Raw genomic sequence first — 25,333 nt, 5'->3', positions numbered from 1 at the left:
TTTAGATCAGAATGGTGCTGGAAAAGTACAGCAGGTCTGGCAGCATCCGAGGAGCAGGAAAATCGACGTTTCAGGCTGATGAAGGGCATTTGCCCAAAACGTCGATTTTCCTGCCCCTCTGATGCTGCCTGACCTGCTGTGCTTTTCTAGCACCACTCTGATCTAAACTTTGGTCTTTTGATGCCAATCTTTCACTGATACCTTCTAGTTACCAACTTACTAGCCCCTGGAACTTATTGTCATTCATCTTTTTTTTTTATCCAAAAGAGAAAACACAGCTTTGGGAGCATCCACAATCCCAGGACACCCTGAGGCCCAGTGACATAGCTGTGAATTATAGTCCCTTTCAAGTACTGTAATGTAGAAAACTGAACTACCAACTTACACATTCCTATAACCTAAGTAGATAGAATTAACCTGATAGTCTATTTTATGTGTTAAAGTTTGACAACAAAATGAGGGAGCCTTCGCTGCCCTTCTTTGAACAATGTCATGGGACATTTTTTATTCTTTCAAAAAGGACATTTTGTGTTTAGTATCTAATTTGAAATATATCACCTTCTACAATGCAGCAGTCCTCAGTATGGCGCTGAACTGCCACCCTAAATAATGTGCTCATGTTTCTCGAATGGGATTTGAATCTACAGCCTAGGATATTGCATCAAAGAAGAAAGGATGTTACACCCTATCATTTGTGATGCAATATCCTGTTCTCCTGACATAATATCCTTTCTTCAATGATGTCATATTCTGTGGTTTCAAAAACAATGTCCTGTCTTTTCTGATATTATATGCTACCTCCTGAAATACCTTCTCTTCTGATCCAAAATTCTCTCCTCTCTATCCTTTCTTATGTAATGTTCTAATTTTGTTTTTAGAAAAATTGGATGAGATCCTTGCAGCAGCTGATCGGTCAGCCAGGACAGAAAATGTGGCAGCAGACTCGCGAGCTGCAACAGTCAAACAGCGGCCTACAAGCAGGCGTATCACGCCAGCAGAGATCAGTGTGAGAAACCCATTCACATTTAACACTGTATCTAGTTCTGAGCATCAGTATTATAAAAACATACAGGGATTAAAAGCGTGGTTTCAGTTCTCCTTCGCTCCTAGCAAATAAGAGAGAAAGTGTAGGAGCATTTTCTCTGGCTTACTCCCTACTTTGAGAATGACCACTCCCTGAGAGCAAGGGCATGAACACATGCTAGATATTCAAGGTGTGCAAGCAGACAGCCAGTAAAGAGCAACACCTCAACAAAACTAGCCAATCAGGCAAGAGTGGACATGCTCCAAGCCAGCTTCTCCAGACATTTATCAGGTTCAATATAGTAATGACAGGACAGCTCTTAGAATGCCTGACAGGACTTAATTTGTTTGCAACTGAAGCCCCTGGAAATAAAGGGACAGTGATGGCATCAAATCAAAATGGCCAAGGGAAACAAGTGGAGTTTTATAGGCCATTGTTTTTAAGACTGAACTGGAGCATATCATCATGTTCCCCAGGCATCAGCATTAGAACATTTTAAAAAGATATTTTAATGTACTTATATCTGAAGAACATATTTTAAAAGAGATTAATTCAGAAATAATTCAAGTAAACAACTCATTATATTCTATAAGCCACAAACTGTGAAGGAGATCTTTATAAGTATATTGCAAAGAGATGCAAAATCAGTAGATAAGCAACAATATTGAACTTTAATTATCCTGGTATAAATTAATATAGTACTAATGTAAAAGATGGACAGTTAGAAGGGTTTTTGAAATGCGTTAAGCAGTATTTTGCTGAGCAGCATGCTTCCATCACAACAAGCATTGCTGGATTTGATTCAGGGACTGATCTGGGATATGTTCTTAGGTTAGCTATGGAAAAAGTCAAGGAGTTATGTAAAGTAAAAATATTCACCTTGAGGAGAGTCAATTTTGCTGTGGTGAGAACAGATCTGGAGTCAAATATTAGGAGGCAAAACTGGAATGGAACATTGGGCTGTTTTTATGGAGAAGTTGGCTCATTGTCACAATTCACTGGGGGAGTGCTCTGGAAATCAAGCCACCCTCATTCCCGGAGTCCTCACAACTGTGAAAAGATTTAGTCAAACTATTCAAAGTATCAGACCGTCAACTTAGGTTAAAACAAATATTCAACAGATTTCTGTGCCTAACAAGAAAATAACTGTTCATGAAAATCTTATCTTTAACCAATGATAACTAGGAAATAATATATAACTCTATAGTTTAAACACTGCTCTTCCTTAAATTCTACCTCTCACAAAAAGCTGGTATACGAGATCAGCACTTAAGAAAGAAGGCAAAAAGAATGTTAGTTTTTATTTCATAGGGAATGAAGTATCTAGAAAGGGAAAAGTCTTGCTAAAATTATATAAGGCACGAATTCGACCATATCTAGAAAATTGTGAACAGTTTTGATACCTTTATCTAAGGATAGATAATAGCATTGGAATCGGTCCAGAAAGGTTCATGAAGTTGAACCCAGGGGCATGGAGAGATTTTTTTTAATCAATGGAAGTTGAACCTGTACTCATTTGTGTTTAGACGAATGGAGAGATGAATTTATTGAAATGTATAAGATTCTTTGGGATTTTGATAAGCTAGATGCTGAATGTTTTTTTTCTCTTAATGAGAGTTTCTAGAACCAAAGGGTATAATCTCCGAGTCACCTACTTAAAATAGAGAAGAGGAGGATTATTTTCTGAGGGTAGTGAATCTCTGGAGTTGTTTATCACAGACACCTGTAGAGGCTGGATTACTAAATATATTCAAGGCTGAGATGGAAGATTTTTAATAAGTTGGAGAATCAAAGTTCATGGGGAAAAGATAGGAGAGTAGAGTTGATGATTGCCAGATCAGCTAGGAACGCTTTGACTAATGTAGCAAGCTCAATGGGCCTAACGGCCTATTTCTCTCCTAGATCATATGGTCGCACAAATGCCCAGTAGTGAATCCAGATATTAATTCAAGCTCTGAAACACACAACCTGAGCTGCTGTTGCTGGCAACACTTCCTGTGCATTTGACTATCCAGGCCTCAGGAGGTTTCCAGGAATTCCCATATAGCATGGGATAAGTGATTTTCTAATAAATAGAGATTCCCTACTGTGCCTTTCATTTCTGGCCTGTTTGAATAAAAACATTGAGAAGCTACACACCAGATCTTGCTGTCTCCCACTCCCAGACTCAGACCACTTCTTGGTTTGTAAAACACCAAAAAAAAATCTCTTCCCTTATCAAATTACCGAGTTAAGTACAGTGTCAAAACATATACCATCAAACTATACTCTGTGCTACTTACTTTGTGCGTAAGGAAAAGCTTCTGCATTTCATTAAGAAAAATTCCAGAAACTTGAGTTAGTCCCATGAGTTGATAACTAGTTACAGCAAGCCACATAATTAACTAAGCACGCAACTACCACTGACACTTATTAAGTTTATCACTTATTAAGTCTTTAGAAAAGAGTTCAACCTTTGTCTTCACTCACCAAGTGCATCAAGTTAATTACCCTGTCAAACCTATACTCCATCAAGCTAAGAGTTTGTGCTGCTTAATTCATGCAAAGGCCTCCTCTATTTATACAAGCAAAAAATCCCACAAAGTGTTGTGAATCTTTGAATTTCTCTATTCAAGATTTGCAGTTGCTCAGTCGATGAATATATTTGACACTAAGGTCAATAGATTTTTGGGTGCTATAAGATATAGGAATATGCAGGAAGGTGCAGTTGAGGTACAAATCAGTCATGGTTTTACTGAATGGCAGAGGAGGCTTGAAGTGTAAAATGTCCTGCTCCAGCTCTATTTCCTTATGTTTTTCTGAATAGAAAAAGGTGGATATTACTCTGCTGTTCGATAAAATCCAAATATATCCTGTCCAAAAGCCATGTTGAATTCTGTCTGACACATCATTAGAATGCATACACCAGCTTTAAATGAGACGTGCAGATACATGAGAGTTCTGGAGGTATACAGTATGGAAACAGAACCTTTGGTCCAACTCGTCCATGCTGAACAAGATATCCTAAATTAATCTAGTCCCATTTGTCAGCATTTGGCGCAATCCACTTAAATCCTTCCAATTCATGTTCCCTTCCAGATGCCTTTTAAATGTTGTAATTATACCAGCCTCCATTACTTCCTCTGGTAGCTGATTCCAGACGCGCACCACCCTCTGTGTGAAAGAGTTGCTGCTTGGGTTGGGTCCCTTTTAGATCTTTCCCCTCTCACCATAAACCTATGCTATCTAGTTTGAATTCCCCTACTCTGGGGAAAAGACCTCGGCTATTTATCCTATCTATGCCCCTCATGATTTTATAAACCTCTATAAGGTAATACCTCAGCCTCCAATCCTCCAGGGAAATTAGCCCTAGTCTATTCAGCCTCTTCCCCCATCTTTGTTAATACTTTCTGCAACCTTTTAAGTTTCACAACATCTTTCCTATAGCAGGGAGACTAGAATTGCACGTAATATTCCAAAAGTGGCCTAACCAGTATCCTGTAACATGACATCCCACCTCCTATAATCAATACACTGGCTAAGGTGAGATTGGGTGCTGAAAAGTTATCAGTTAAGGCTACATAAACTAAGGTTGTGTTACCTTGCTCCTAGAATTATTCAAAATGAGGAGATAAAAGCTAACACAGTGTTGAGGGTGATTCTGAGCGTGTCACAAGATTCAGGTTATGTTTGTATATTTGCTCTACCTCACAGAGCTTTCCAAAAGCACTGCCTTCTCAAAGGAAATGTGTAGAAATCAGTAATTTGGATTTATTCCTATTCTCAGTCAATCCCATGAAGAAAACATTATGGCTGTAGTACTAAGAATTGTCTTCCAGAACTAACTGCACCTTTAGCCAAACTGTTCAAGGACAACTACACGGAGTGACATTGAACGATTCTTCCGCCGCCTTCGCCTCCGTGCCTTCTTTTTCAATCAAGACCCTCACCCACCCTCTGACGACCCCTTCTCCAACCTCCAACACACCCCGTCCACCTGGACACCCCGTGCTGGCCTCCTACCTGCCCTCGACCTCTTTATTGCAAACTGCCGCCGCGATATTAACCGCTACCTGAACTCCCACACCCCTCCCACCCACTCCAACCTCTCACCCTCGGAACGCACAGCCCTCCACTCCCTCCGTTCCAACCCCAACCTCACCATCAAACCAGCTGACAAGGGAGGCGCAGTAGTAGTTTGGCGCACCGACCTCTACACCGCTGAGGCCAAACGCCAGCTCGCAGATACCTCCTCCTACCGTCCCCTTGACCATGACCCCACCCCCCACCACCAAACCATCATCTCCCAGACCGTCCATAACCTCATCACCTCAGGGGACCTCCCATCCACCGCCTCCAACCTCATAGTACCACAACCCCGCACCGCCCGCTTCTACCTCCTGCCCAAAATCCACAAACCTGACTGCCCCGGCCGACCCATTGTCTCAGCCTGCTCCTGCCCCACCGAACTCATCTCCTCCTACCTCGACACGGTCCTGTCCCCATTAGTCCAAGAACTCCCCACCTACGTCCGTGACACCACCCACGCCCTCCACCTCCTCCAGGATTTCCGCTTCCCCGGTCCCCAACGCCTCATCTTCACCATGGACATCCAGTCCCTGTACACCTCCATCCCCCATCACGAAGGACTCAAAGCACTCCGCTTCTTCCTTTCCCGCCGTACCACCCAGTACCCTTCCACCGACACCCTCCTTCGACTGACTGAACTGGTCCTCACCCTGAACAACTTTTCTTTCCAATCCTCCCACTTTCTCCAAACAAAAGGAGTAGCCATGGGCACCCGCATGGGCCCCAGCTATGCCTGCCTCTTCGTAGGGTATGTGGAACAATCCATCTTCCGCAACTACACTGGCCCCACCCCCCATCTTTTCCTCCGCTACATTGATGACTGTATCGGCACTACCTCGTGCTCCCACGAGGAGGTTGAACAGTTCATCCACTACACTAACACCTTCCACCCCGACCTCAAATTCACCTGGACAGTCTCGGACTCCTTCCTCCCCTTCCTAGACCTTTCTGTTTCTATCTCAGACGACCGAATCAACACGGACATCTACTACAAACCGACCGACTCCCACAGCTACCTGGACTACACCTCCTCCCACCCCGCCCCCTGTAAAAACGCCATCCCATTCTCCCAATTCCTTCGTCTCCGCCGCATCTGCTCCCAGGAGGACCAGTTCAAAATACGCACAACACAGACGGCCTCCTTCTTCAAGGACCGCAATTTCCCCCCCGACGTGATCGACGATGCCCTCCACCGCATCTCCTCCACTTCCCGCTCCTCCGCCCTTGAGCCCCGCCCTCCAACCGCCACCAGGACAGAACCCCACTGGTCCTCACCTACCACCCCACCAATCTCCATGTACAGCACATCATCCGCCGTCACTTCCGCCACCTCCAAACGGACCCCACCACCAAGGATATATTTCCCTCCCCTCCTCTATCAGCTTTCCGTAGAGACCACTCCCTCCGCGACTCCCTTGTCAGATCCATACCCCCCACCAACCCAACCTCCACTCCCGGCACCTTCCCTTGCAACCGCAGGAGGTGCAACACTTGCACCCACACCTCCCCCCTCACTTCTCTCCAAGGCCCCAAAGGAAACTTCCATATCCGCCACAGATTCACCTGCACCTCCACCCACATTATCTACTGCATCCGCTGCAGCCGGTGTGGCCTCCTCTATATTGGGGAGACAGGCCGCCTACTTGCGGAGCGATTCAGAGAGCACCTCTGGGCCACCCGGACGAACCAACCCAATCACCCTGTAGCACAGCATTTCAACTCCCCCTCCCACTCCACCGAGGATATGCAGGTCATTGGACTCATCCACCGCCAAACCACAACAACGCGACGGTCGGAGGAGGAGCGTCTTATCTTCCGACTGGGAACCCTCCAACCACAGGGGATGAACTTGGACTTCACCAGTTTCTTCATCCCCCCTCCCCCCACCTTGTCTCAGCCGAATCCCTCCAGCCCGGCACCGCCTTCCTGACCTGCAGTCTTCTTCTTGACCTCTCCGCCTCCACCCTACTCCGACCTATCACCCTCACCTTGACCTCTTTCCACCTATCACATTTCCAACGCCCCTCCTCCAAGTCCCTCCTCCCTACCTTTTATCTTCTCCTGCTGAACACTCTCTGCTCATTCCTGAAGAAGGGCATGTGCCCGAAACGTCGAATCTTCTGTTCCCTAGATGCTGCCTGACCTGCTGTGCTGTTCCAGCAATAAAGTTTCAGCAAGGACAACTACAACACTGGCATCTACATGTTAATGTGAAAAGTTACGCAGGTATGCCCTTGTTATGGACCAGGCCAGCCCCTTCAAAACATTTCAAGAAGGTAGCCCAGACCCTAACTTTGCTAGTTGTTTTAAGCAAGTGTAAAGTGGATATTCCAGGAGAGAATCAACTGGTCAAACCACTTCATTTTAAACAAAACAGAATTTATTTACAAGATTACTGAATAAAACACAAACAACAGAAAACAGAATACCAAATAACTTATCCTATCTGAAAACCAAACAGACTATGATGCTGTTTCAAATACTTGCAACAATTCCCATAAACATCTCTTGGCACAAAAGGAAAAATCAAACACAGGTTCTTACAGGATAGAAGTCACAGAGAGAGTACCAGCTTGGACCTGCTTCTTTGGGTCCAGCAACCTTTCTTCACACTACAGCAAAAAAAAATCAAAGCAGAGAAAAGCTGAACTGGGAGAAATGGCCACTCCCCTTTCATTGTCGAGAGCGGGGTGCTGGAACAGCACAGCAGGTCAGGCAGCATCCAAGGAGCAGGAGAATCGATGTTTCAGGCAAGAGCCCTTCAGGAATGAGGTTTGTGAGCCGAGGGGGTGGAGAGATAAATGAGAGGGGGGGTGGGGCTAGAGGGGGAAAGATGGCTGAGTGCGATAGGTAAACGGAGGGGGGTGTGGTAATGGTAATAAGTCAGAGAGGAGGATGGAGCAGATAGGTGGGAAGGAAGATGAACAGGTCATGAAGGCGGTGCCAAGTTGGAAGGTTGGAACCGAGATAAGGTGGGGGGAGGGGAAATGAGGAAATTGATAAAATCCACCTTGGGACCCTCCAACCACACAGCATCAATGTGGATTTCACTAGTTGCCTAATTTCCCCTCCCCCCACTTTATCCCAGTTCCAACCTTCCAACTCAGCACCACCCTCATGACCTGTCCTACCTGTCCACCCCACCTATCCGATCCACCCTCCTCTCCGACCTATCACCATTACCTCCACCTCCATCAACCTATCGAATTCTCAGCCACTTTCCCCCAACCTCAGCCCCACCCCCTTGGCTCACAAGCCTCATTCCTGATAAAGAGCTCTTGCCTGAAACACTGATTCTCCGACTCCTTGGATGCTGCCTGACCTGCTGTGCTCTTTCAGCACCCCACCATCGGCTCTGATCTCCACTATCTGCAGTCCTTACTTACTCCCCTTTCATTGTAAGTTTTTTTTTAATCCTGAAAGCCTTCTATCTGAGGCAGTCTCTGTTAGCTATTATCAACTTGGTCTTAAAACGCTTCACCTGCAGACTTTTCGGAGTCTGTGTCATTTACAACCTCTCTGGAAAAAAGAGCCAGGGACAGCATAACCTTGTTAAAGGATCAGGTTCGTCACATCCTGTTAACAAAAAGCATGACAAATGCAACCGAGCCAATTATCATCTTGTCTGACTACTCTTGATCATCACAGGAGGGCACAGATTGAGGCCATTCAGCCTATGTGTCTGTGCTAGCTTTGCAAACAAACATCATTACCTTGTGCCAATCTCCTGCCTTTTCTCCAAATCTCTGTTCATTATTTCCACCCAAGTAATTATCCAATGCTCTCTTGAATGTCTCAGTTGAACCTACCTCCACCACACTTCATGTTCACAATTACATACCCTAAATACACACTGAATAAAACCATTTTTCTCATGTCACATTTGCTCCCTTTGCAAATCACTTTAAATCTATGCTGTCTTGGTCTGTTCTTTTTTACAAGTGGGATTAATTTCTCTGTAGCCACTCTATGCTTCCCTTTCATGATTTTGAAAAATTCTTGTCAGATTTTCTTGGAGCTTTCTTCTCTCCAATGTGAACAGTCCCAACTTCTTCAGTCTATCATCACGACTAAAATTCCTCCACCCTGGAACTATTCCTGTAAATCCCTTTTGCAGGCACTCCAAAGCATTCACATCCTTCCACTGGCCCCAAGAACTATACATAGTACTCCAGTTGAAATCCAACTCATGTCTTACACAGATTCAACATCACATTTTCACTCTTACACTATATGCCCTTATTAATAAAGCCAAGGATACCATATGCTTTATTCTCTCTCCACCTGTCCTCCCACCTTCAAAAAAATACAAACAGGTGTCTCTGCTCCTGCATCCCCTTTAGACTTATATTTAAGAATAAGAGGGGTTTTTTTGTTTTAAGGCCAAGATGAAGACTTTTTTTCTCCCGAAGTGTTGTTAAGAGTGGAATTCTCTGATCCAGCAGGCTGTGGAGGCGAGGCCTTTAAATCTGTTCAAGGCTAAGTAAATAGATTATTGTCAGACAAGGGAGTCACGTGTATGGAGTGTAGAGAAGGGAGTGGAACTCAATACATAACCAGATCAACCGTGATCTTACTGAATAGTGGAGTAGGCCCAAAGGACTACATGCTCCTATGTTTCTTTAAATTCTGAGGCAATTAACTCACTTCGTCATTCCCCAAAACGTATCAACAATCTGCAGAATACAGCAATGTAGTGGATACTCTAGATTTGCCTGGATGTGACACCAATCAGGACAAAGCAGCCATCTTGATTGGTACCCCTTCCAAGACCTTCAACGTTATAATGCATAATCTGTAAGATTCACTGCAGCAATTATGTGGGCTGGTTTGCTCAGATGGTTGGAGTGTAGTGCTAATAATGACAAGGTCATGGGTTCAATCCCCAAACTGGCCAGGTTTGTAGCCACAATTTTAAAATTGCAGATTCCCATTTCAAACGTGTGTGTCTGTCTTTGCTTTGGGGTGGCACAGTGGCTCAGTGGTTAGCACTGCTACCTAATGGTGCTAGGGACCCAGGTTTAATTTCAGCCTCAGGTGACTCTCTGTGTGGTGTTTTCACATTCACCCCATGGCTGTGTGGGTTTCCTCCCACAATCCAAAGATGTGCAGGTTAGGTGAAGTGGCCATGCTTAATTGCCCACAGTGTTCAGGGATGTGTGGCTTACGTGCATTAGTTAGGGGTAAATGTACAGTAATAGATTAGGAGAATGAGTGTGGTTGGGTTACTCTTTGGAGAGTCAGTGTGGACTTGTTGGGCCAAATAGCCTGTTTCCACGCTGTAGGGATTCTATGATCTATGAATTTACCCAGCCTCCTTCAACAGAACCTTCTAAACTCATTACTATTATCACCCTAAAAAGACAGCAGATGCGTGGGAACACTGTGACCTGCAACATCTCCTCCAAGTCACATATCATGCTGACGCGAAACGATATTATCGTTCATCTGCTGTTGCCTACTCAAAATCCTGAAACCCACTTTCTTACAGGACCTAGCCTATTTGGACTGCAGTGGATAAAGCCAGCAGCTCACCACCTTCCCAAATGCAATTAGTGATAGGTAACAAAAGCTGGTCTAGTCAGTGATGCCCATATGGAAAATTGGAAAGGACGCGTACATTTGATTCGTGTTTGGTGTCCTTCAAAGAAACCTAAGTTGTCTGGATGTCGGTCGTTTGAGGACAGGATCAGTCCTAGCTGTCCTCACTTTAATGGTCAAATATCCTACTGATATTCACTGACCAGGTATTACATGAACCGTGGCAGACAGATTTTGGTATCCTTGGGCATGAGTTGCAGAGAGCTAGTATGCAGATACAGCAGGTGATATGGAAGACCATTGGAATTTTGGCATTTATTGTTAAAGGAATAAAAGTACAAAATTAGGGAAGTATTGCTGTGACTGTGCAAAGCATTAGTGAGACTGCACTTGGAGTACTACGTACAGCCGTGGTGCCTTTACTTGAGGAGGGATGTAGTTTATTGGAGGCAGTTCAGAGGAAGTTCATTATCCAGAGAAATGGGGTTTTTCGTATGAAGAGAAATTGAGCAGTTTAGGCCTAAAATGTCTGGAGTTTAGAAGATTGAGAGGAGATCCAACTGATGTATATAAGATGCTATCAGGGATTGACAAGGTAGATGTAGAGAGGATATTTCCTCATTTGGCAATCTAGAAGGAAAGGTCATGGTTTTAGAATAAGGGGTAGCAGATTTAAAACAGATAAGAAATTCCTTCTCTCAAAGTATCATGAAGTTGTGCAATTCATTACCCCAGAGTGCGGTGGATGCTGGGACATTGAGTAAACTTAAGGTGGAGATAGACAGATTTTTAAGGGAATGGAAGGCTGAAGGGTTATGGAGACCAGACAGGAAAGTAGAATTGTTGCTGGGATTGAGATCAGCCATGGTCATATTGAATGGTTAAGCAAGCTCGAGGAGCTGAATGACCGACTCCTACTCCTAGTTCTTATGACTCCTGTAGCCATCAGAAGTGGAGGGAGCCTCAATCAGTTGGGGTAGTAAAATACCAGGAAGGAGATGTGACAGTCAAGTTTTTTTTACATAGAGGGTGGTAAGTGCCTGTTTGTGAACCAACCCATTCCAAGATTAATCTAAGTAGTTGCTGCAAGACTTGTTATAGACACGCTCTTTGACCACAGCAGATGCTGCCTGATAAGTAGGTTAATTTAATCCATCTGCTAATTTTCTGTCCAGTGTCTCAGCCAGTCATGCTAGCTTAACCTTCAATTAAAGTGTTTGGAAATATCCCAAGTATTTCAACAAAAAATTATATGCATGTCCTTACACCTACAGCTAAATTTAACCTTAACCTCCTCTCCCATATATTCCACAATTGTCTTCACTTCCACTTGCCCTCGGATAGCTATTCACATGAAATAGGATTAATTCTGTCATTAGCCTGGGAGAATTAGCCCGTATTGTATTGAACCATTTTACACAAGTTAACTCTCCAACTGCCTTGACATATATTGTATATACAGCCTATTGAATGTTTACTTCACTGAATTAGGAACATAATTTGGAAAGTCATATTTATTGCCTACCCCAGATGCCCATGGGAAGGAAGCAATTAGCTGCCTTCTTGAACTCAAACAACAAAGATCAGTACAGCACAGGAACAGACCTTCAGCTCACTAAGACTGCACTTCTACATTATCCATATCCCTCTATTCCCTGCCTATTCATATGTATGTCAAGATTTCTTTTAAGCATTGCCACCATGTCTACCTCCTCCACCTTATCTGGCAGCGCACTCCAGCACTTACCACCCTCTGTGTGAAAAAACTTGCCTCTTACATCTTCTGTAAACCCCCTTATACCTTAAACCTATGTCCCCTAGTAATTGGCATTACTAACCTGGGGAAAAGACTATCCATTCTATCCATGCCTCTCATAATTTTGTAAACTTCTCTGTGGTCACCCCTCATCAACATTCAAGTGAAAACAAACCAGGTTTGTCCAATTTCACCTCCATGTCCTCTACACCAAACAACATCCTCATAAACTATTTCTGTACTGTCTCCAAAGCCTCCATCTTTTTGTAGTGTGGCAACCAGAACTGGACACTATAACTAAAGTTGTATACAACTTGTCTTACCAACTTTTATGCCCCAACAAGAAGGCTTAAGCATGCCATATGCCTTCTTGACCATCTTATCCATTAGTGTTGTCATTCCAGTGAACTGTGGACTCATATTCCAAGATCTCTCTGTATGTTGATGCTGCTAAGAGTTCTGCCATTTACTACATACTTCCCTCCTGCATTAAATGCATCACTTCACGTTTTTTGGATTAAACTCAGTTTGCCGTTTTTCCAACCAAGTCTCCAGTCTACCTATATCCTCTGGCAATCATCCTCACTGTCTGCAGCTTCCCCACTTCTAGTATCATTTGCAAACTTACTAATCAGACTACTTACATTTCCCTCCAAGTCATTTATATACATTACAAACAATATGATCCCAGCACTGATCCCTGCAGAACATCACATGTCACAGATCTCCAGTCAAAAAAAGACACTCTTCCACTGCTATTCTCTATCTTATATGACCAAGCCAGTTCTGTATCCATTTTACTATCTCGCCACGAATATCATGTGACTTCATCTATTGTATCAGCTTCCTCATCAATCATCTTTGACACTTCTGAAGGTAAGGTGAGAATGGCAGCCCTTGATATTAAGGCTGCATTTGACCACGTGTGGTATCAAGGAGCCCCAGAAAAACTGGAATCAGTGGGTATCAAGGGCAAACTCTCTGCTGATTTAAGTCATACCTAGCACATAGGAAGATGGTCGTGGTTGTCAGAGGTCAGTCATCTCAGCTCCAGGACATCTCTGCAGGAGTCCCTCAGGGTAGTGTCTTAGGTCCAACCATCCAACCAGAACTGGACACTATAACTAAAGTTGTATACAACTTGTCTTACCAACTTTTATGCCCCAACAAGAAGGCTTAAGCATGCCATATGCCTTCTTGACCATCTTATCCATTAGTGTTGTCATTCCAGTGAACTGTGGACTCATATTCCAAGATCTCTCTGTATGTTGATGCTGCTAAGGGTTCTGCCATTTACTACATACTTCCCTCCTGCATTAAATGCATCACTTCACGTTTTCTGGATTCAGCTACTTCGTCAATAACTTTCCCTCCATCATAAGGTCAGAAGTGGGCATGTTCCCTAATGATTGTGCAATGTTCAGCACCATTTGCAACTCCTCAGATAATGAAGCAGTCCATGTTCAAATATAACAAGATCTGGACAATATCCTGGCCTGGGCTGACAAGTAACATTCACACCACAGAAATGCTAGGTAATAAGCATCTCCAATTAAGGACAATCTAATCACCACCCCTTGACATTCAATGAAGTTACCATCACTGAATCCCCCACTATCAATATCCTGGGAGTCATCTTTGACCAGAAACTCAACTGGATCGGGCACATAAACACAGTGGCTACAAGAGTAGATCAGAGGCTAGGAATACTGTGGCAAGTAACTTACCTTTTGACTCCCCCAAAGCCTGTCCACCATCTACAAGGCACCAGTCAGGAGTACGATGGAATACTTCCCATTTGCAATTTCAACAACACTCAAGAAGCTTGACACCATCGAGGACAATTGATTGGCACCACATCCATACCCATCCACTCTCTCCGCCACCAACACTTAATAGCAGCAGTGCGTAGGATCTACAAAATACACTGCAGAAATTCAATAAGGCCTTCAGACAACACTTTCCAAAACCAAGACCACTTTCTCCTAGAAGGACAAGGTCAGCAGATACATGGAAGTGCCACCCCACCTGCAAGTTCACCTCCAAGCCATTTATCATGCTGACTTGGAAATTTGTCGCTATTCCTTCATTGTCACTTGGTCAAAATCCTGGAATTCCCTCTCTAAGGGCATTGTGAGTTAACATACAGCACATGGACTGCAACAGTTCAAGAAGGGAGTACACCACAAGTGAATTTAGAAAAATGGTGATCACGTAGAGGTGAAGGTGATCGTGTGATGCTGCACAGTCAGATTTTCGCGACGACTTTGGGAGTTCGTACATTTCTCCCCGGGTCTGTGTGGGTTCCCACCAGGTGCTTCGGTTTTCTCCCATTGTCCAGAGATGTGCAAATTAGGTGGATTGGCCATTGTGTCCAGAGCTCTGCATGCTAGATGGGTTAGCCATGGGAAATGCAGGGTTACAGGGATATAGCGATAGGTCTGAGTCAGATGTTCTTCAGAGGGTCAATGTAGACTCAACAGGCTGAATGGCCTGCTTCCACATTAGGGATTCTATAACCACAAGGACTATGAGGAGAGTCAGATAGGCTGACATTAGGTCATGAGGCAGACATAGTTCTGCCACTAGCAGACCTCGCCAGAAGTATGCCTGGCAGCAACAGGTAACCAATCTGAATAGAATAGATTAGATTAGATTACTTACAGTGTGGAAACAGGCCCTTTGGCCCAACAAGTCCACACCGACCCTTCGAAGAGCAACCCACCCAGACCCATTCCCCTACATTTACCCATTCACTTAATACTACGGGCAATTTAGCATGGCCAATTCACCTAACCTGCACATTTTTGGAGTGTGAGAGGAAACCGGAGCACCCGGAGGAAACCCACGCAGACACAAGGAGAATGTGCAAACTCCACAGACAGCTGCCTGAGGCGGGAATTGAACCTGGGTCTCTAGCACTGAGGCAGCAGTGCTAACCACTGTGCCACCGCAAACCAATGGGCTTTATTAATTAGATTTTTTTTAGATTAGATTACTTTACAGTGTGGAAACAGGCCCTTCGACCCAACAAGTCCACACCGCCCCGCCGAAGCACAAACCACCCATACCCCTACCCCTACATTTACCCCTTACCTAACACTATGGGCAATTTAGCATGGCCAATTCACCTGACCTGCACATCTTTGGCCTGTGGGAGGAAACCGGAGCACCCGGAGGAAACCCACGCAGACACGGGGAGAATGTGCAAACTCCACACAGTCAGTCGCCTGAGGCAGGAATTGAACCCGGATCTCTGGCGCTGCGAGGCAGCAGTGCTAACCACTGTGCCACCGTGCCGCCCACTAATTAGTGCATCCTTTATGACAGATTCCAATATATTCCTACTATGGGCATCAAACTACCATGTCTGTACCTTTCCTCTCCCTCCTTTGTTAAATAGTGTCATTACATTTGCCACCTTCCAATCAGCAGACGACTTTCCAGAATCTGTAGATTACAAAAGACAACTACCATGTATCCATAATCTATATTGTTACTTCCTTCAACACTCTGTGATGTAATTCATCTGGTCCTGACAATGTATCAGCCTATTTTCAAGTGCTACCTCTTTACTAGTACTATTTCTTTTTAGCTCATCAGTTAAACAAGTCCCTTGGTTATCTATCATTTCTAGATCTCTTTGTATCTTCTTCTGTGAAGATATACAAAGTAACTTTTGTTTTTTTGCCACTTTCATCTTTTACATTATAAATTTTCCTGTAAAGCTGTAATGGCCTACACTTATTCTTGCTAATCTGTTTCATTTTACATATCAATAGAAACATTTACAGACTGCCTTAATGTTCCTCATTGGCTTGTGTTCACAGTCTATTTCTATTCCAAGGCAAGGTCAGGAAACACATATTCACAGAAAGGATAATTGAAAATTTCAAAACCGAGGTTGACAGGTATGGATATATTAAATGATTTAGATTTAGATTTTATTGTCACGTACTCAAGTACAGGAATAAAGAGTACATTAAAAAGTATACAAAGTCGCCATTCTCCAGTGCCATCTTAGTATACAAAAGACAGGATTAAAAACTGAAGCAGATTTAAAAGAAACAGCCAAAACAAAATCAACATATTAATTAAAGTTAGATAAATGGAGTTAAAATACAGAACAACTGTGGTACCTGTTGAGCAGCAGAACAGGGTCAAAAAAATGAAAGGCTTCCTCCTGTTCTTATGTTCCACATGCACATTACAAACAATGTGCAACAGTGATGGACCACAAGAAATAGGTACAAGAATAGGTTATTTAGCCCCTCAGGCCTTTCAATTGGATCATGGCTGATCTGACCTTTCTTACATTCACTTTCTTGCATTGACCCTGCAACTATTGATTCCCTGACTGATCAAGAATCTATAATCTCAGCCTTAAATATACATAAGGACTTTGACCCCACAACTTTCTGTGGCAAGGAGTTCCAAAGACTCTCAACCCTCAGAGAGAAAAAATTTCTCCTCATCTCAGCCTTTAATTAGTGCCGCTTTACTCTGAGACTATGCCCTCTAGTCCTGGACTCTCCCATGAGGGGAGTGACCTCTCAGCATTTACCCTATCAAGCCCCTTAGGAATCCTATATGCTTCAATCAGATCACTTCTCATTCTTCCAAAATGAACAACTTCGTATTTTCACATATTATACTCCATTTACCATTTTATTGTCCACTTATTTAACCTATCAATGTCTCTCTGGTTCTTTATCTGTTGGATTTAAATAGCTTTTTAAATCATGTTTCTTATTTTCTCATTTGAATTTCAAATATTAAGAATAATTTGTTCAATACACAGCACAAGCTGTTTGTTCTTTTAATTAGTAGCTGAAAGGATAGAATTTTTCTGAAAAGCTGATCTTCACAATTCACTGAGAGTGGATGAAGTCTCAGTGAACCACATGCCCCAAACAGGAAGGTTCCAGAGTTCATTCTTGATCTATCTCAGCAGGTTGGTGGCAAAGGTGCTAAAGTAGGCCTTAGTATCATGGAATCCAATGGAAAAATATTAGTGCTTGCTCCCTCCACCCTAGCTGCAGAACAAGAGTGTGCATTAAGATGTGGTGGAAGGGGGGAGGTAGAAGAAAACTTATTGAGGGTACTTGGGTGGCATGAATTACAATGACCTAAGACCATAGATTACAGGGGCAGAATTAGGCCATTTGGCATATTGAGTTTGCTCTTCCCTTCAATCATGTCTGATATGTTTCTCAACCCCATTCTCCTGCCTTAACCCTTGATCCCGCAACTAATCGAGAACCTATCTATCTCTGTCTTAAATACATTGGATGATTTAGCCTCCACAGACTTCTGTGGTGAGGAGTTCCACAGACTCGCCATCCTTTGGCTGAAAAAATTCCTTATCTCAGTTCTAAAGGGTCATTCCTTCAATCTTAGGCTGTTCCCTCAGGTCCTAGTCTCTCCTACTAGTGGAAATACCTTCTCCACATCACATTATCACGGCTTCTAAGAATTCTGTATGTTTCAATGAGATCACCCCCTCCTCCTTCTAAGCTCCATCAAATACAGAGCCAGAGTCCTCCACTGTTTCTCATATAAAAAACCCTTCACCACCTGGAATCATTCTTCTCCCTCCTTTTTGCTTTTTGATTATTTTCTGCTGGCTTTTAAAGGTTCCCTGATTATTTGGCTTCCTACTAATCTTCACCACATTGTATGTACATCAGCCATGGTTGCCTCATCCTCCCCTTAGTTTGTTTCTACTTTCCTGGAATGAATTTCCATTGTGTCTCCAAAATTGCACCCAGAAATTCCTGCCTTTGCTGCTCCACTCTCTTCTCTGCTAGATTCCCCTTCCAATCAACTCTGGCCAGCTTTTTCCCCATATCTTTGTACTTACCTTTACTCAATTGTAATACTGTTAAATCTGATTCCAGCTTCTCCCTCTCAAATCACAAGGTGAATTCTGTATATTATGGTCACTGACCCCTACGTGTTCTCACCTTCAGGTCCCTAATCAAGTCTGCCTTATTACACATCGCCAAATCCAGTGTCTGTTCCCTCATGGGCTGTACCTCAAGCTACTCCAAAAAACTATCTGGTAGACTTTCCAAAAACTCCTTTTCTTTTAATCCACTTCCACACTGATTTTCCCAGTCCACCTGCATATTGAAGACCCCCATGATATTGAAATTGTGCTTTTCTTACAAAACCTTCCAGAGTTATTTTCTTCCTCACATTCTGGCTACTGCTAGAAGACTTGTACATAGCTCCCATCAGGGTGTTTTTCACTTTACAGCTCCTCAACTCCATCCAAATCTATATTGCTTCTTGCTATCATTTCTGATTAACATGGGAACCCTGCCCCTTCTGCTCACCAACCTTTCGCTAAGACATGGATCCCTGTATATTTAGTTCCTAGCCCTGATTCCTTACAGTCACAACTCTGTAATACTCACAACATTATACCCACCAATTTCAATCTGCACTACAAGCTCATTTGCGTTGTTTTGTATACTGCACACATTTCAGTTCAACACTCTCAGTCCTGCATTGACTGCCTCCCTTTTTGTAGTTGTCCCCTTATCGCTGTGCCTGAAGTTAGATTCCTGATGCTTTCCATATTCTATAATTTGTTTTTGAAACTTTAATAAACTCTTCTGAACCCCTCCCACCTCCCCCCCCCCCCCCCAAATTTCAACATTTTCCAAAATTTTCCATGCAGTGAACCTCACTCCCCCAAACTATTTAGTTTAAAGTCAACTAGGCAAAAGTGAGGACTGCAGATGCTGGAATTCAGAGTGGTGCTGGAAAAGTACAGCTGGTCAGGCAGCATCCAAGGAGCAGGATGCTGCCTGATCTGCTGTGCTTTTCCAGCACCACTCTGATCTAAACCCCCCCCAATATTTAGGTTAAAGCCCTATTCACAGCCCCAATTATGCAATTTACCAGGACTCTGGTCCCAGCATGATTCAAGTGCAGCCTGTCCCATTGGATCAGATCCCTTCTTCCCTAGTACTGGTGCCAATGTCCCAAGACTTATACAAAACTCTCAGCTTATATAAATGTTTGTCCTTGAATCTTACTCGTGGCGGTCAGTACCTCTGTGTAGGTACTAAATTTAATGTTACAACATCTAACGTCAATTTGTGGCCGGAGTCGAGGCTCAACAGATGGAATTTTGTGCTGAGAATTTACTGCACCATCTGGAGGCAGGAGGAACAATGCATGTACATGGTATTGGGTCATGACAACACCTTCGGCTCTCCTTGTCCAACATTGTTAACGTCTAGCTCACTCTGTCTGAAAAGGTGTGACTGTCAATTAGATGACTGAAAATGGCTGTGCCAGAGCGGGAGGAACAAAACACAAAGAGGGTCATTGCTGTTGGATGGCCAAGGAGTAGGCAGCCTGTACCTCTGTGTGTTGTACATTGGTCTCTGATCAATGTTCTTAACCTTTAAAAGCCCTGTGATTGGTTGTTGCTGCAGCCCTCTCCCTAAAACCACTTATCCTGTCCACTCAAAGTGGGCTTGCAGCCATTTTCTCCCCCATTGCATACAGTGAGTGCTTCTCTGCCAGGTGGCTCCCAGTCTCGTCTTGATGTGCCAATGAACTGAAAATGTGTTGCTGGAAAAGCACAGCAGGTCAGGCAGTATCCAAGGAACAGGAGAATTGACGTTTCGGGCATGAGCCCTTCTTCAGGAATCCTGAAGAAGGGCTTATGCCCGAAATGTTGATTCTCCTGTTCCTTGGATGCTGCCTGACCTGCTGTGCTTTTCCAGCAACACATTTTCAACTCTGATCTCCAGCATCTGCAGTCCTCACTTTCTCCTGTGCCAATGAACCCCCAAACATTTGCATAGACCTCCTAATATACCATCTCAATAACTCCACAGATTCCACACATTCTCAAGTCTCCATTCAACCCATCTATGTGCGCCTGCCTGCACCCACCTCGCCTTCCCATTCAGACCCTGGCATATTATGTGACCACAACTGTTTTGGTACTTCATTGGGTCCTCCACAAAGGATACTTCAGACCTTGAACAGTCCCCTTCTGACATTATCTCATTTGCATCCATGTTTTACTGTATCTCTCCTTAGCCCCTTGCAGATCCTAACGCTGCCCCCCCCCCCCAACTTCACAGTTGTACTCTGCCCTTCTGCAGAGCCCGAGGCCCCAATTCTAAACAGTAACCAGCCAAGGCTCAGTCCCACAGCAAAGGTGATCCTATCTCCCACCCTTTCCTCTTGCCCTTTATTTTCTGTGATGGACTAACTGTAGCCCATATCCTCGACCAACATGACTAGCCTGCCCAAGAAAAGGCATGCCCAAACTCCTAGCCAGTAGCAATGCATCTTGCTAACTGCATTGAACCAACTCCCCAGACTAGTCACAGTAGAGCCAAAGAACTGCTTGTGACCCACTCACTGGACGACAGTGGCATGGACCCCCAACCAATAAAATCCCAACTAAATGCCTAATCTGGTAAGAGAGGTACTGTGCCTAGACACCACCAAGTGTTAGATACTTCCAGGGCCTTCATTGTGAACTAATCCCTTAAGACAGATGTTTGTTGCATAAACTACTGACATGTGGCAGTAGTGTGAGACTGCAGTAAATGTGTGTTCCCTAGCCTGAAGTTTGGTCAGCAATCTACCTGATAGCGTGAATATTCTAATCTGAAATGCAAGGCAAGGCAAGGCATGGATGGTGCTGGCATACAGATAGGTGCTAAATGAGCAAGCACTAAGAGAGCAAGCAAACAGCTCTAAGCTGCAGCCTAGTCCAGTCGATGCGCAAAATTTGTGTGTGCAAAGCGTCCCTGCTGCAACCTTTCAGTGCTAGTTGCAAGTGTGCCCTATATCCAAGTCTGTGCTTCCAAAATGCCAGTGCATTGGAGACGTACCATGAGCACTGCCAGTGTCCATGGAGGAAAGGTGGGTAGGACTGATGCCTGTGGATTGTGCCCTGGACTACTGCTTGGTCTCAGGCAAGAAAGAGATTGTTCGGAAAAAGAGACCGGCTGATTCTGCCAGGTATGCACTCGCGTTTCCATGTGGAATTTTTTCTGATGTCAAGAAGATGGGAGGCTGAAAAATAATGAGGCAAATTGTGCTGTCAGCAATGTATTTAACAAGTAATAATGATGTCAGTTGGTAAGTCACTGCTGCCTAGTAGAAATCTCACCATGACACTTAGGAAAAGCATAAAAGATGCCACAGGTCACATGTCAATGAGATGGATGTTTCTTGACTTCTCATCTCTGTCATACATCTCGTCATAGCCTGCATCATTCAAATCCTGATAAGATTCCACCCTTTGATTCTCTTCCTGACAGTCTGAATTCTGCAGATCCCTTGTGCCATCAAGTTGCCTTTGTCCCAAACAGTTAGTCATGGACAGTTAATGGATAAGGTTCCCATAGTATGTTTACTGTATATGATTCTCTAGCAGTACGAGCAGTATACAATCTTTGCTGGTCTGTAGCTCCTTGGATACCTGTACCTTTTCTGTTCAGTCTCCATGCCTGTTTTCTACTAACCTTTTGCAATTCATGCACAAGGACCCCAGACCCTTCTGCAATCTCTCACTATTTGGATTACCTACTGTTTTTATCCTTCCTGTCAAAATGGATACTTTAGCATTTTCCTGCAGGACACCCCATCTTTCCCCATTTACTTAACCAGTCTTTTATCTTTTTGTGGCCTCCTTTTGTCACCTTCACAACTTACTTTTCTACCAATTTTTGTGGCATCAGCAAGTTTGCCTTCCATCCCTTCATCTAAGACATTTGTGTAAACTGCAAACATTTGAACAGCACTGATCCTTATGGCACACTACTTGATACATCTTGCCAAACTGAAAAAGATTCATTTTTCCCAATCTCTGCTATCTATTAGCTACCTTGCTAATCCTTGCTAATAAGCTGTGCTGTACACCTCGAGCTCTTATCAAATGTTTTGGAAATCTAATCCATCAGTTACCATTTATCCACTGTGCTACCTCTCCAAAGGTTTCCAATGAAATAGTACTTTTAAGATTCTAGGATGAAGTACATCAGAACATGGGCACCTGTCAGCCTACAGTTCCAACAGTTTATTCAGTACCACTTCTCAGGTATAGCTGCCACTTTTCCCAGAATTGTTGCTAGAGTCTGATGAATCAGAATCCACTTATCCCACATCAGTTTTTGAATATTGTATTCATCTCTCTGAACAGAATTAATTTGCATGTGGCTCACATAATAATACATAAATTAAGACATTGGAGTTTCTGCTTTTTAATTTGGTGCCTTGCTTCTCATACTGACTGTTCAGACCCTCTGTCTTTGTCCTGCCTGTGTTGTTGGTATCTGCATGGACACTGATGACTGGATACTCCCGATCCCAATGCAAGTTCCTCTCTAGCCCTCAGCAGATATCTTGCACACTGGCACTGGGCAAGCAACACAACTCTGTTGATTTTGTTTAAAAAAGCTGTTTTTGGGATGTGGGCATCAGTGGCTGGGCCAGCATTTATTGCCTGTCCTTAATTGCCTCTTGAACTATTTTGTTAGGATCATTTCAGAGGAAAGCTAAGAGTCAGCCACATTGCTTTGAGTCTGGTGTCATATGTAGGCCTGATAGATTTTGTTTCCTTAACAACATTTGTGAATGATCAACAATGTTTGCATGGTTGCCAATAGACAGCTTTTAATTTCAACTTTTAGTTAATTCAGATTTCATCATCTGTCATGGTGGGATTTAAACTCATGTCTCCAAATATTTGTCTGGGTTTCTGGATTACTGGTCATGTGACAATACCACTAAGCCATTGTCTCCTCACACTCTGCTGCAGAGTCAATTCACCTTACAATAATGTCTCCCACGACCATTACTGCCTTCCTACTACCCTCACTTGAATAAGTTCCTACACCAATGAGCCATGATCATTTAGCTCATCCAGCCTGCAGCCCTCACTCTCATCCAGACAAGTTGGAAGAAACTCAAGCTTGGACAATTACATAGACTGAATCTCCTGTGCTTCTGTCCTCTGTTCCCCCTTACCTTCCTCACTTACAGTCACACTCTCATGGCCCTGAATACTAACTAAATCAGATAACCCAACCCTAAAAGGACTGATTCCTGGTACAGTGAATCCAGGTAACTTTCGCCCTCTGTGATGTATCATAGAGTTAGCTGTTCATCCTCCAGCTCATAAATTCTGAGCTGAAGCTACTCAAACATCAAACACTTTGTCGCAGATATGTTCTGCCATGTGGTGTTAAGGGCTTGAATGGAGTGGAAATTGTTAAGTTTGAACAAGAAAATGTTCTTATACAGTTTGTGCATGTACCTATTAGAGATGGAGCAATACTTGACTTTCTGCTGGGAAATAAGGCAGAGCAAGTGACTAAGGTGTCAGTGGGGGAGCAACTTAAGGCCAGGGATTATAATTCTATTAGTGTCAAAATAGTTATGGAAAAGGGTAGACCTGATCAAAAAGTTAAAGGTCCAATTTGGAAGAAGGCCAATTTTGACTTAAGAGGGAAATCAGGGGACATGAAATTGCTTTAGCAAGTAGGGTTAAGGAAAATCCAAAGGGATTCTACAAATACACTGAGGATGAAAGAGTAACCAGGGAGAGAATAGGCCCCCTTTAAAGATCAGCAAGACCGCCTTCATGTAGAACCACAGGAGATGGGAGAGATAACAAGTATTTTGCATGAATTATTACTGTGTAGAAGGATATGGAAGCTAGAAACCTTGGGAAAATAAACAGTGATATCTTGAAAAGTGTCCATATTACAGAGGAGAACATACTAGATGTCTTAAAATGCATAAAGGTGGATAAATCCCCCAGCCTGATCAGGTATATCCTAGAATTTGTTATAAGTTCAGGAAGTGATTGGTAGGACCCTTGCAGAGATATTTATCATCGATAGCCATGGGTGAGGTGCCAAAAAGCTGGGGGTGGCTAACATTGTGCCATTATTTAGGAAAGGTGATAAGGAAAAGCCAGGGAACTACAGAGGAGTGAGCCTTACAAGAGTGGCAGGTAAATTGTTGGAGGGGATTCTGAGAGACAGGATTTACATGTATTTGGAAAGGCAAGAGCTGATTAGGGATAGTCAACATGGCTTTCTGCAAGGGAAATCGTGTCTCACTAGCTTGATTGAGTTTTTTTGAAGAAGTGACAAAGAAGATTGATGAAGGCAGAGCACTGAACATTGTCTATACAGACTTCAGTAAAGATGTTTGACAACTCTCCAGATAGTAGATTGGTTAGCAAGGTTACATCTCATGGAATACAGGGAGAGCTAGCTATTTGGATACAAGTTTGGCTTAAAGGTAGGAGACAAAAGGGGATGGTGGTGGGTTGCTTTTTGGACTGGAAGCTTGTGACCAGCAATGTGCCGCAAGGATTGGTGCTGGGTCCACTCCTTTTCATCATTTATATAAATGATGTGGATGTGAATATAGGAGGAATGGTTAGGAAGTTTACAGGTGGAACCAAAATTGATGGTGTAGTAGAAGAAGGTTACATCAGAGTACAATGGGACCTTGATCAAATGGCCAAATGAGCCAAGGAGTGGCAGATGGAGTTTAATCTAGATAAGTGTGAGGTGCTGTATTTTGGTAGGGAAAATCAGAGCAGGACTTATACACTTAATGGTAAGGTCCTGGGAAGTGATGTCGAACAAAGAGTCACAGGTAGTCAAGAAGGCATTTGGTACGCTTGCCTTTATTGGTCAGTGCACTGAGTATGGGAGTTGGGAGGTCATATTGGAGCTGTATAGAACATTGGTCAGGCCATTTTTGGAATACTGCATTCGATTCTGGTCTCCCTGCTACAGGAAGGAAATTGTGAAACTTGAAAGGATTCAGAAAAAATTTAAAAGAATGTTGACTGGATTGAAGGTTTGAGCTATAGGGAGAGGCTGAATATGCTAGGACTATTTTCCCAGGAACATCGGAGACTGAGGAGGTGACCG

At 43.5% G+C, this 25,333-nt stretch overlaps 1 protein-coding gene and 1 long non-coding RNA gene across 4 annotated transcripts in view; one reads left to right on the top strand and one right to left on the bottom strand.

Moving 5' to 3' along the window:
- Window positions 1-25,333, top strand: part of shank3a (SH3 and multiple ankyrin repeat domains 3a) — a 1,012,090-nt gene that overhangs the window by 912,662 nt on the left and 74,095 nt on the right. For all 3 annotated transcript variants that reach the window (XM_087999457.1, XM_043713934.2, XM_087999456.1), the window contains one exon: window positions 879-1,006. In XM_087999457.1, coding sequence (XP_087855583.1) covers window positions 879-1,006 — 128 coding nt within the window. The remainder of the gene's footprint in view (window positions 1-878; window positions 1,007-25,333) is intronic.
- LOC148145833 (uncharacterized) overlaps window positions 1-25,333 on the bottom strand; it is a 59,987-nt gene that overhangs the window by 10,683 nt on the left and 23,971 nt on the right. The gene's annotated exons all lie outside the window — the stretch shown is intronic.

The sequence above is a fragment of the Chiloscyllium plagiosum genome, unplaced genomic scaffold (genome assembly GCF_037043375.1).
Source record: "Chiloscyllium plagiosum isolate Xiang-an unplaced genomic scaffold, Cpla_swu_hap1 HiC_scaffold_23, whole genome shotgun sequence".
Taxonomy (NCBI): Eukaryota; Metazoa; Chordata; class Chondrichthyes; order Orectolobiformes; family Hemiscylliidae; genus Chiloscyllium; species Chiloscyllium plagiosum.
The sequence above is the reverse complement of the archived record's forward strand: the minus strand, read 5'-3'. Positions and strand labels throughout refer to the sequence as shown.